At 47.1% G+C, this 13,078-nt stretch overlaps 1 protein-coding gene across 1 annotated transcript in view; it reads right to left on the bottom strand.

Annotated features, from left to right (window-relative positions):
• Positions 1-2,176: 2,176 nt before the first annotated feature.
• MAP4K2 (mitogen-activated protein kinase kinase kinase kinase 2) overlaps positions 2,177-13,078 on the bottom strand; it is a 47,714-nt gene continuing 36,812 nt past the window's right edge. Inside the window, exons 25-32 of the mRNA XM_088137464.1 lie at positions 12,421-12,479; positions 11,295-11,398; positions 11,022-11,193; positions 8,944-9,012; positions 8,763-8,849; positions 6,504-6,574; positions 5,421-5,476; positions 2,177-4,880 (exon numbers count right to left, since the gene is read on the bottom strand). Coding sequence (XP_087993590.1) covers positions 4,793-4,880; positions 5,421-5,476; positions 6,504-6,574; positions 8,763-8,849; positions 8,944-9,012; positions 11,022-11,193; positions 11,295-11,398; positions 12,421-12,479 — 706 coding nt within the window. The 3' untranslated portion in view covers positions 2,177-4,792. The remainder of the gene's footprint in view (positions 4,881-5,420; positions 5,477-6,503; positions 6,575-8,762; positions 8,850-8,943; positions 9,013-11,021; positions 11,194-11,294; positions 11,399-12,420; positions 12,480-13,078) is intronic.

The following is a 13,078-nucleotide window of genomic DNA, read 5'->3' as shown; positions in this document are numbered from 1 at the left end:
GGGATCTCGGAGGGCGGGATGATAGGGACGAGGGAGACAAGATGGTGGGCGGGCTCTTAGAACTGAACACGGGACTCTGATTTGCCCAACGCCAGAGGCTGCGCCCTCGGGGACCTCTGCTTTTGCCCGCAGGACTCTCGCTGCACACGGCTTGCGAGACATACGACGCGATGATAGGCTTGGTGCTATTGGCCGGAGGATTAGTGAAGGAGCGCGGGGCGAGGCAGGTGCAGGGAGACCTTTGATTGGCTCGAATTCCAAGAGCTCCGTGTCCTGATTGGCGAGGCGTCAAGCACTCGTGTCTCGCCCCTTTTTCCAAGTCAGGCGACGCGAACAGCGTGACGGGACTGTTGGTGGGGGACCCGGCTGAGCAGCAAAGGATTCTGGGCGATGATGATGTCAAATGGCCCGAGCGGCTGGATCACGTTTAACTGAACTAACCCGACCCCCTGGGTTCACACATAAGATTGTCACCTGGGCTGGGTGTGACAGAAGACGTCAAGTCAAACACGGGCTGGCTAGTTTATGGCACAGTCTCTCGTCTGAACACCACTTTATTCTCCCAGTGGAGCAATTAAATTGATAACTACAGTATAGATATGGATATTCTCTTTCGAGTTTGGCTCCTCATGAATCCATGGACTTCTCCATGTAATTTTCTTGGCAACCCTGCCAAGTTTGTTTTTGCCTTTACCCGGGATTTTTTATTTATTTCCCAGCGTAACCTTTGAGACAGCCTGGTCTAAAAACTGTTTTTCAGCCAGAGTCAGATTATCAACAGGAATACAGGGTAGCTCCCAGTCCAGCACTGAGCAAATATAAAAGACACATACTGAGGTACCTGTTTGGAACGGGGATGGCACAGCATCCATTGGATAAAGTCGCTGAGGCGCACAAAAATGATTTGGGTTTCGGATCAGCTGAGCTCTAGCCCCGCCGTGCAAAGACCCGAACGACTACCTTGCAAACTACGGCTTCCAGGAGATGAGCGAGGCCCTGTGTGGGGCACTAGGACCAGGGGTGGGTCAGCGGCTCAACCTCAGCGCTCCCCTGCCACCCCACTCCTTTCTGTGACTGCTGTGGTTTTATTTACCCGTCTCTCCGAATTCACAAAACGAAGCATGAACAAAATGGTACTCTGATTTCGGTGTGCTTGTGCGGAGACGACAGATGTGCCCAAGTCGCCGAGACCGGGCTGGACAGGTAGCCAGGAGATTTCCCAAATACAGAGGGCAGGATGGTTTGCAGAGCTTGCCTTGACTCTCCAGCTGTTGGGCCAGAATCTCAGGACCAAAAAAAAAAAGGCATTAAAACATGCCTATCTATCTTTCTCCCTTCTCCCCCTAAACAATACAGCAGGGGAAAAAAGAGAAATGTGAAATGCAAGGGTTTGACTTAGCTCATGGTCTTGTTTTGCCTTCATGTTTAACCCTTTATGAATAAAACGAGGAAACTCAGTCCTCTCGTGCTTTGTTTAAGCAACAGTGCAATGTGAGTGCAGCCAGGGTCTTTGGTTGGAAAGAAATACAGAGATAGCCTTGGAATGGAAGCACCGTTCAAGGAAGATAAACAACTACTCAGTCCTGGGAAAGTGGAAAGCGTGAGAAAGAAACTCATGAAAGTAACCCTGTGGGTAACCCTGCTTTGATTCTACTTGGTATAAGAGGGAGCACAGAGAGACTCTGGCAGACTTTCAAGTTTCTGTTATCATACCCTACAGCAGTAAGGTGGCATTCCTAGAATCCTTGCAGTGTCTGTTTCCTGACCTGGCCTACCTTGAAGGGGTGGCATTTGGATTTGGATGAAGTCTTTTGGGTCAATGCAGCCAATCTGTCAAACCTGGACCAGGAGAGATCCAGGTTCAAGTTTCCAGCCAATTATGGAAGATTCCTGGGTCACTTTCAGCCAACCAAACACACGCTCTCTTAGCCAACCTATTTCAGAGGGTGGTGGTTGTGTGGATGAAATTAGGAGACACCTTCATATATGTCACCTTGAGCTTTCAGAGAAAATGTGAGATATAAATACAACAGGCGTAACTTGCTTTTTGTCTTCTCCGTATCACATCTCCCAGCTTCTTTAGTTGGTTACCTATAAGAACATCATAGCAATATAACCAACCCAGAAACAAGAACACTCCTTGTATTGAAATGAGTGATTACTCCAAACCTCCATCTGCAAGAATCCTCTACTTTTATTTTTATTTTTTTAAGAAATTCAAAGCCATTCCACCGGGGAGTAAAATATCACAATTTAATATCCTTCTCTATGTTAAATAGCCATTTTCTTCTTCTTTTTTCTTCTTCAAGTTTGGATTTTCTCAGGACAATAACATTCCAGCTTTAGCAGTTAAAAACCACGGGGGGGGGGGGGGGGAAGCAGCATTTTGAGAAGGAAAAGCCGTGGCATTGGAGTTAAGTAGGATTGTGGTTGCTGCCCGACAAACCAAGGTTGAGATCCTGGCACTCAGAGAGCTTGTTCTGGGCTTCCAAGCCTGCAAAGAATAACCCCTGCTTCCCAGTGACCTCAGTTTAGACACTTTGTCGTGGCAATGTCAACCCTTTGAAGTGGCGTGTTTGGTCTCTATCTGTGCTAAGGTTGCCTGCATATAAAGCCCCCCTTTCTGAATCTATTGGCCATGGGCTGGGGGAATCAATTCCTTGCACCTGTCATCTCCAAATTGCGTGATTGCTGCTCTGGGTCTTCAAGTGTTGTCTTTCCCTGAACTAGCTCCATAATCATGACCCTTGGTTGTTCAAGAAAGAGCCATTCATTTAATTCCTTGCAACCTCCATCCATCAGGCACATCTGGATGATTCTTGGGGTTACCAAACCAGAACGCTCATTTTTGCCTTTGAAAATAATAGCTGGAGGACGAGAAGAGGATCAAACATCTGGGGGAGATGTCACCACTATCCTAATGGGGGGAAAAGGCTTCTCCTCCCACTAATTTATTCTAAGAGCCATGGTGGCTGCATGGTTCCCCTGGAAATAATGGTTTCAGAAACTGGGGGGCAAATGTTTTCATGTACTTGGCGCACAGCATAAAGGTTTTCCAGAAAAATATTTTTCCCGTGTGCCACATTCTCAGTCATGAGGGGTCCTTCCCACTGCTGCTATTTTTAAGGGGGTGGGGTGAATGCACTCAATGTGGGCCTGCATCTATTAATTTTTTTTCTCCCGTTTACAAACCAAGCATCACTAAATAGCCGCGCACATTTATTGCTTTGGCCCCAAATGTAAACAGTTTCAAAACTGGGTTAATGGCTGCATTCAGTTCTCCAAGAGCTCTGGGAACTGCAATTTTGCGGAAGGGTTGATTGTAACTCCGTTTGAGGTCTGTTAGCGCAGGAATGGAAAATCTATCGACCACCAGGCCACTCTAAATTACAACACCCAGCAACGCAGCCAACAGGAACAATAGGGCGGGATGCTGGGAGTTTTAGTTTGCAATTCCCAGAAGGCCATGTTTCCAACTCTGCTTAGACCATCCAACCACCACCTTTCCCCATCTGATATTCTCCAGATGAATGGGACTAAAAGGCACATGCTGACCAAGGTTGTGAGGAAAGGTAGCCCAGCACATCAAATGGTCCAGATGTCTGGAGTTCATCTTCCAGAATTCTGGATAATGGCCACGATGGCTGGGGAATTCTGGGGGTTGAAATCCATAACCTGGAGGGTGACCTTCAGCTCCCAGAATTCTCAGCAATAGTCATGATGGCTAGGGAATTCTGGGAATTGAAGTCCACACTTCTGGAAATGGTGCACACTCCCACATCTGGTTTCTTAAAAGTGAATTGTTCCAGAGCAACCTCCCACAACTCCAGATATGTGGACCAATTCTTTTCAGCAATGGCCACAGCAGTGCCAATCCTCCCAGGGGAATTCTGGGAGTTGGCATCCATAGATCTAGTTTCCAGATCTGCAGGTGATGGCTTTAGGCATCAGACTGCTCAACCAACTATCTCTCCATTCCAAAGCACCTGCTTTCTGACCAGATAGCCATTAAAAAACAAAACAAAACAAAACAGAAAACCACAACTGCTCTTGCCCACACACACACAGACATACGTACAGAGCCGAACAACCACAACCATTCCAGCAACAGTCACCCAGTTTTGCCCATCCTGGGCATGACCCTAATTTCTCCAGTTGGCTGGCCACAAAACAAACCTTATCCCTTGTCCCCCATTCCAGAAAGACAGGCCAGAACTCCAAAGTGCCCTGAAAAAGTTAAAGCTGAAGGGCTTGGGAAGGGGTGTGACCTTCTCTACCCATAGCAAACGATTGTCTTCACTCTGGCGGCTGTGCCAAGATGCTGCGCCCGCACACCGTCACCGTGGACGACTTCTAAGCGTTTTAAAAGAGGAGGAGGAGCAGGAGCAGGAGCAGGAGCAGGAGCAGGAGAGAGAATGGGGAAAACACTCAAGCAGGCACAAGGTGTCAGCCGGGATAGGATGCAAGTTCTTCCAACTGACCAGAAGTATAATTATTGCAAAATCATCTCAGGAGATGCTGGCCCCAAAAATGGGGGCCGGGGAGGACTTCTTCCCCATTGGGCCTCAGCCAAATCTCAGGAAGACTGGAACAAGGCGCCAAGACCATGTCTGGAGCCAAACCAGCAGTAAATCCAGCACCAGAGGCAGCAGAACAGGAGGGCCACCAGCCGTCCTCTGCCAACGCCCAGGCGGAACATCTCCTATTTCAGCGAGTTTGCCACCATCGGCAACCGGCTCCAGGAAGCGTCTGCTGCAAGCGCAGGGCCTCTGGGTGGCCGGCAAGAAGGAACTTAGTAACTGCTTTCGTGACCGGTCAGGATGTAGAGGTTGCTCTGCGCTGTGGGATTGTCTGTCGGGGTGCTCTCTAGGATGATATCCCTGGCAGGGAAGGGGAGGAAGTGGGAGGAACGACAAGCAATGGAAAGCAGCGTCAGTCTAGGAGCAACTCAGGGAGGGTCTATCCGTGCTGTCTTCCTGATGCTGCAAAGGGCCACCAGGGAATTAAAAAAAGGCCCACGCTGAATTCGCACCCGGCTGCGACTCTGAACGGGTCACAAGCGGAACTCCCGGAAATCAGAGAACTGCGCGGAGTGTGCAAAAAGTTTAGGGTGTGGAACATTTCAGGCTTCAGACCCCTGTTTTCCATTTCAGACGGATTGTTCCAACCATATCAGAAGTGCTCTGAATTCTCCAACGGCCCCGTCTCCAGGTTGGGACGGGGGTTTTGACCTTGGAGCACTTCCGGGGTAGCCAGAACAAGAACAGGGTGCTCCTGCGGTGGCCGGAATATTTCTAACTCAATGTGAAATGGTTTCCCCTGTTTCGAATGTGCAAGAGGGAACCGTCCTGGGCACGAGTGTGTGGGGGTGAGAGTGACGGGGATGTTTGCAAACAGAGACCTCTTCGTCAGTTACTCACCGGTGAGCACCCAAGACCCGGAACACCCTGGATTCATCTGTGACCTCCTGGGTCACCTGTTGGGGAACAAAACAATTTAGCAGCAAGTTCCCAAATCATACAACCCTTACTGACCCTCTAGTGCTCCTTGGTTGGGTCTTCATCACACAGGAGGCTGAGGCTGAATGATTTGCAGGAATTCATCCCCGGTCTCAGCATGTTGTAAGAATCAGGCTATCAGCTGAAGCTATAACCTGATGTGGTTGTTTCAGCACTGCACATCCCATGGACACAGCAACACTGTTTGTTGATGTGATCTGACTATATTGTGTGCACCGGCCCTAAAAAGTTTGTTTTGTTCTCATGGTGGGAGTCAATCCAAACTTCTCTGGGAAAAAAACCCGAGTGAGAGGAATTCCTCTTTTATAATAAGACAAATTGTCCTGTTTGTTATATTGTTATTGGCATACATGCCTCATCTTTCAAACGAATAACAGGGATTCCACGTAATTCTTTCATCTCCTCTCCATCCTTGCCACTCTGTAAGAGAGTTAAACTCTAAACTCTGTAAGGGGGTTTAGTTGAGAGAGAACAGCTCACTCAAACAAACAAACAAAAAAAATCAAGCATTTTCAGAGCCAAATGGACCTTTTTTTCATGAAAGATTTTAAAAACATTTAAAAACAATTTTAAAGTTTTAGCGAACACTAAAACATCCGTATTGTCCCATGAGATCTCATGAGAAAAAAAAATATTTCATAGCTTTTGCTCTGTAATCATGGGCTGGCGCCCATTCCCAAAATAATTCAGGATCCCCGCTGTAACCACTAGGCCACATGGAGAGATGCAGCATTTATCTTAAGAAAACAAGCAGACAAGATTTCAGATTGATCTTCTGCCTTCTTCCTGTATGGGTGGCAAGATATTCCTCCCTAAATGTTGCAAATGAAAACATACAGCACAATCTGGAATAATCCTAGGTGGCTGCTGTTCAAAGTGAGATTCTACATCGGCAGGATTGCACGGACGGGTTTGCTTTTCGGACCGTGGGGCAGGAGACATAATGGCAAAAGACAGCCCTTGCGCATGGCCGGCTTTACTCACCTCACTGGATTCCAGGCTCCGGCCTTGCATGCCGTGTTTCCAGAAAGCCAAGACGCTGTCTTGAAGGCACACTGCAGGGAAGCAGAGAAGGGGCTTCGTGAGAAGGTGCCTGGTCAGTGCTGGGAAGCCATGCGGCCTTCGGATGGGAGACTACCAGGGTACAGGCTAGGCTGGAAAGTCCAAAATGGTCTCAGCGGTGAACCACTTCTATGCTGCCGAGAAAACTTAATAGACGTGTCTCTAAAGTCACCAGGGACTGTTCCCACTTGCAAATTTTGTTCCCACAGTTTTCACCAGCTGGCAGCCAAAGTTGATTTAGAAAAATTCCAAGCACAGTATGTCAGGTTAGTGTTTGGATGGGGGACCACTAAGAAATCACACAGATGGAGACTAGATTGGAAAGTCAAAAACTGTCCCAGATAGAGGCAGTGGCAAACCTCTGCCGTAATGTTGCCAAGGAAACTCTATCAGTGAGTCCGTGAAGTCCCCAGGAGTTGAGCTGGGCTTGATGACATTTTTATCTTTACAGAATGCCCAAGCAAAAAAATAGAGGCCTAGAATTCTCTGTATTCTCTCCTGTGATAATAAGATTGGATTTGATGGGCATCTTCCGTGATTTGCAGAAGCTGGCCTCTGGAGACTCTGCTCTGCTAATAACGCCAGATTCTCCCATCCGCTGTCCAACGGGCAAGGTCACGGGAGAAGAGAAATGCCTCCTTCCTTCCACCTTTTGAAGACGCTCCAACGGAGCCTGCCCAGGGAAGAGGGGTGGACTAGATGACCTCTAACGCCCCTTCCAACTCAGCAATTCTATGGAACTACAAAGGTGGTCAGAGGAACGCAGCCCCAGTTGAACCAATGGGCTTGCTGGTCATCAGGGTTGCTTCTTCTATTCTTCCAGGATGGGGAGGGGGGATTATCTCAGTACTGGAGCTTCTAATTCGGCACGTTGAAGGTCCTAAACCGAGTGTTTCTAATAGCAGATGGTGGGTGAACAGATTGCTTAGAACGGCATGACTGATATAGGAGGTTAAAGTCCTTGCTTGGACCGTCACGGCCTACTCATGGCCAGTGATGTGACATCCCAGGGGCGTTTAGGTCCAACTCTTTTTGACCCTTGGGGTGGGGGGCTGCTAAAAAAGAGGTCTTAAGGCCACTGGAAGGTTTAATCCCCATTTCAGCCCTGCCAACCCAAGAGGCTTCCGTGGGCCGCAAGAGGGTGCTAGGAATTCCCGGTGTATAAATGAACGTAGAGATGACCTTGGGAAGGAATGTAGGAGTTGTTAAGAGAGGTGAAACAGGAACTCACTCCTGGGAAGGGGGAAAGCATGAGAAAGAGACTCCAGATAACCCCTTTAAGAGGGGGCAGAGGGAAACTGGCAGGCTTTCCAGTTTCTGTTATCACACCCTACCGCATTCCTGTGACCCTTGCGATATCTGTTTCCTGACCTGGCCTACCTCGAAGGGCCAACAATGTGGCTCACGGACCTGGATTGCCCATCACCCAAGATCCAGAAAAAGGATATGTATTGTGTGTCCATGTTTGTTTGTTTGGATTTTTTTAACCAAAGGATAAGGAAGATACATGAGATACATGGTCAAATTTTCTGGAGGTGTTCTATAAGTAACATAACTTTCTAGAACTTTTTCCCCCTTATTACTGTGATTATTCAGTTTGAAGTTACATTATTTCATTCACTACTGTATTTATACTTTCCTTTGATTAATTAGTTTAGCACAATAACTTTATTAAACTATCATAAATAATACCATTCTAACAACTGTAAAAGGATGCATGTTGATTCTAATCCACCATGGGGGAGGGGGGTTGCATTTTCTTTGTTGCATTGAGTTTTTAAAAAATTAATCACATTAATTTCTTTAAAAGGATCCAAAAAAGGAAAAGTTTTCATGGAGGGCATTTTGACCAAGAATTCTGAGACGCTCAAGGTACCAAGACCTCATTGAGACTCCCCCCGCCCGGGAATTTCCACCTCTTCTTGATGTGATGGAATGGAATTATGAAGGCCAGACTCAGGGAGAAAAACATTTTCTTACATCTCCTGAGGAGCGTGGGAACTACAAGAGGACGAGGCTGGCACCTCCCTGAGGAATTCACGGTGTTGTGGCTGGCATTACTTGGGAGCTGGGGTTTCAGGCTGGGAAGATTCTTGCTAGAGGTTGTAGCTAATAAACATTGCTGGACTGAATTTACATGGTCTCTTGGAGTTCCTTGGGCTAGGCCTGACACTTACGTACCAATGGTTTCAATGGGGAAATTGAAAACAAGTTCGGGTGCAAGCGCTCCCTGTGGCGTCCCACGGAGATTCACGACCCGGACACAGCCTGGGGGGAGAAGAGAAGGGCTTTGAAGGTCAAAGATGCAATCCGGGGATAAGAAGAGAAAAAATTGATGCCCGAGTCAAAGAAAAGAACTTACGCTCAAAACAAACGAGGACAGTGTCTCGATCCATCTGAGTGACGTGGCTGGCCAGGACGAGGGGACGTCCTGCAACCGGAGAGAAACAGAGGCTGAGAAACAAATCTTTGTTTGGGTGCATAAGCAAAAAAACTGGTATTTAAGTTGCTTCCCAGATGAATAAAAAATTCAGGAGATTGTCATGAATGAATGAGACTGTGAGTCAGTGAAGAGACCTGTCTCCTTGCTGAATTGTAGGAAGGCTGTTAGAAAGCAAATCGGAGGGTGTCTACCCTAATTTATTTCTGCTTCTCCATTTATTTATTCACTTAAATGTATATGCTGCCTCCTCTTCCAATTCTAGACTGCTTACAACGTGAGAGATAAAACACTCATAAAATTGTAAAATCCGTCCATAAATATCTTCATAATAAACAGTAAGCACAACAATTAAAATCTCTAAATAAACCTGTAGCTGGTCTCAAATGAATGTACACAAGGATATATTGGTTTCAAATGGGAAAGAGGTCAGTTGCTGGAATTCCTGTAACCTTATCTCTTTCATCTCAATAAATCTTGCCAAAGGGATTGTGAGAGAATTGGGCTTGGAAACAGTCACTTTGGGTTTTCAGCAGCTGCCAAAAAATCTGATACCCATTTTTCATGGGGAGATTTAAAGATGCTCATTCAATGGCTGAACAGCTGGAGAGTGAAAGGTGAGTGGAAAAGGCCCCGCTTTGCACAGATGTGCTGTTCCAAATTCTTGGAGGAAGAGGGGAAGGAGTAAAAATGTACAGTTCATTCACTCACTCACTCATTCATTCATTCTCCTGTGCCACCTCGGTCAAACCAGCGTTCCAAATGCTACACAGGACTGCACAGATTTAATGAGCTGAATTGTTTCTTCTAATAGCAAAGGATGGGCAGAATGAATGCTGGAAAGGTTAGCCCCAGTGAGGCTTATTAAGAAATGGTAGGGAGGAATCTACCCCTTTAGGGGGATCCCTAAAATGTGCAGAAATACCAAGCCATTTTAAAAAGAGCAGAGGGCCAAGGGAAAACCCCCCAAGTATGTTCCCCCAGAGGGGGCCAAGGATCCTCAGTGACTCTTGGAGACATGGAGTCCCATTGAATGGCAGCTGGGGGAAAAAACAAAACTGGAAAGTGGGGTTTGGAGTGCTGGCTGGGAGGGATGGGAATTATAATCCAATACAGCTGGAGAGGTCAAAGGCCAATTTAAAGCAGGGTCCCAGCTAAGTGCCCGCATGGTCAGCAGAAAATGGCAGCGGTATGGCTCATTTGGGAGAGATGACACACCGAAAAAGGTCAGAATGTTTACTCTAGGCCAGTGTTTCTCAACCTTGGCAACTTGAAGATGTGTGGACTTCAACTCCCAGGATTCCCCAGTCAGCCATGGAGTTGGTCTTCAAGTTGGCAAGGTTGAGAAACACTGTCTTATCCCAGAGAACAGGATAGAGCAGATTCCAACTGAATGTTAGGATAGACTTCCCAATGATAACAGTTGCATGGTGGGACCAATGATGCAGAGATGGTGGCCTCTCCTTGACCGATGTGTCCAAGCAGGGCTGGCCAGCTGTCTGACCTGCTTTAACTTGGATTCCTGCACTGAATGGGGGTTCAACTTTGTTTCCCCTTTCAACTCTAACTGGGAAGGACAGCAATGTAACATCTGGTTGCAGATCCTTCTGTTGGTGTTTTCCAAACAGGGCCCCTTCCAGATGTGTGGCCTTCAACTCCCAGAATTCTCAGCCATGGTCACGCTGGCTGGGGAATTCTGGGAGTTGAAGTCCACATGTTGGGAGGGCGCCCTTCAACTCCCCAAATTCTCAGCAATGTGCCATGCTGGCTGGAGAAATGTTGGGAATTGAAGGCCACACATATCTGGAAATGGTCCAGCGTAGGAAACACTGTGTTACATCCACCATCCTTACCATCAGTGGTCATTTTCAGGCCATCTGCCTGTCTCTGGTACCAAATGATTCGATGTAGGTCTTAAAACGCAGGAAAGAGATTCTACAACCTGATTCTCCACTGACACCTTTTCTGACCCCCCCCCTCCATCAAATATCCTTTCTTACTGGAAGGGCTTGAGGTGCTGTGGCCACTGCTGAGTGAGAGGATGCTGAAATGCAGCTCTGCCCCCGGCTGATCGCTGCCGGTGACGCCCAAGCACACTTGTGGGTATTCCTCTGTCTCGACTACCAGCAGCTCAAACAGGGAGAGGGGGTCAGGTAGCAGCACGGGGACGTGCTGGTCAAAAATAAAACAGAGAGAGAAAAGATTGTGACCAGCCAGCTGAACCTCAGCGCTTCTAAAACGAAAAATCCCACCAGCTGCGGCCACGCACTTACCTTCAGTAGCATAAATTTCTGCAAAGGTTCGTACCACTGTAAAAGGGCCAGGCTGGAGGGCAGTGCAGCACACAGAAAGGTATTTCCTGAGTAGGGGTTTCGGACTGAAATTAAAAAACGATGGGATTAGCCACCACCTACCTGCCTGGCCCTGTTCTCACTGCCTTTTCACTGCCGCACGCAGCAAGAGTTTCTAAAAAGCAGATCCTAGTTGGCGTGTGACCCATTCCAGAAGCTTTTTTTTCCAGGGGAATCTTCCAGAACTAATGCAGAGCAGTTGGGAAGCCCCAAATTTATTTAACACTCGTAGTTCCTTTGTGGGAATCCTTCTCAGGGAGTCTCAGTCAGCTAAGTCAGGGTTTCTCAACTTTGGCAAATGTAAGGCAGGTGGACTTCGACTCCCAGAATTCCCCAGCCAGAATTCTGGGAGCTGAAGTTCACACATCTTAAAGTTGCCAGAGTTGAGAAACACTGAGCTAAGAAACTTTATGAGTATTCTGCAGGCCTTAGTATTTAACAATTAAAGATCCACTGAGTTCCAAGTGTGGGGCACGCTTGCACCCTCCTCAAACATGTTTCCAACCCTTGCATCTGTAGGACAAATGTCTGCATTTTCTTTCTGCACACGAAAGAGCTACTCCACCACATGTCATGGACCTTCTCTTGAAGATAAATCAGGTTCAAGTTATTGGGATTTTGAATTAAAAGGGTAGTTTAAATAGGCACAAGGGAACCTGATATATTCCAAGTTAGCTCTTGGTCCCCGTAATGCCACTTTTCATTCTCCTCCTGCCACGGCAGTTCAGAGTTTCTTTTGACGCTGATAATACCCAGAAATGACACAGATCAATCCCAGGGCGTCTTTGCAAAGCAGGGGCTGAATTCTAGTCCCTCCCCATGACTGAAGACTGTTGGTAAGGCTGTCTATCCTGACTTGTCCACTCTCCAAAGGCATGAAGTTCACCTCCAGAATTCTCAGCAATGACTATGCTGGCTGGGGCATTCTGGGAGTTGAACAGCCCAGCTCTGAAAGTTGCCCAGGTTGGGGAAAGGTGTGGTAAGATTTTGGAGGCAAATTCAAGGAAGAGGGAAAGCCTGCCGGCTAGAAAGAGAGGGAGCCACTCACCCACTTGACACTTAAGGCATCCTTTGGTGTCTGCTATCTTGGCCGACAGCGCAAACTTCCTGCCGCAAAAGGAAAATTTTTTAAGATGGGGTGTGGACATATATTTGCCATCTCTCTAGAAAATTAGCCAATAATCTCACTCCCCCTTAAATGTGAATTAAGACTTGCATTGGTGCTCCTGGGTTCCCAGAATGCTTATTCTTGCAATCTCATTTGGAGCAGAGTACATGTATACTAATGTTTTAAAATGATTCTTTATTAAATTTGTCCACTGAGCTGGGTGGCAATATCTAGCTAACCGTGTCTTATCTCAAAAAAGCTAAGCAGGATCAGAGTTGGTTCATACTTGGGTGGGAGATAACCATCAAATCCCAGGCCTGGAAACTAGACTCAGCAGCTGAAAACACAATGGAAGGAAGCAACAACCGTCCACTTCTATATTATTGCCAAGAAAGGATTCTCTCCCTCCATCTTAAATTATATTTAAAAAAAAACATACATTTTGATCCCACCCAATTTGAGGCTGCAGATAGGATCTTGGGGTCCCAGGTATTCCCCAACCCTCCACAAAATTTTAACAAGGATTCACAAGAGGACCATGAAGAGTTCTGTGCAATTGACCCCTCTTCTTTTCTTCCTGTCCCAACTCCCCTCATTT

This window comes from Python bivittatus, unplaced genomic scaffold (assembly GCF_059951505.1).
Source record: "Python bivittatus isolate LINGU-HERP-01145 unplaced genomic scaffold, Pbiv_v1 ctg000180_np1212, whole genome shotgun sequence".
In the NCBI taxonomy this organism is placed as follows: Eukaryota; Metazoa; Chordata; class Lepidosauria; order Squamata; family Pythonidae; genus Python; species Python bivittatus.
The sequence above is the reverse complement of the archived record's forward strand: the minus strand, read 5'-3'. Positions and strand labels throughout refer to the sequence as shown.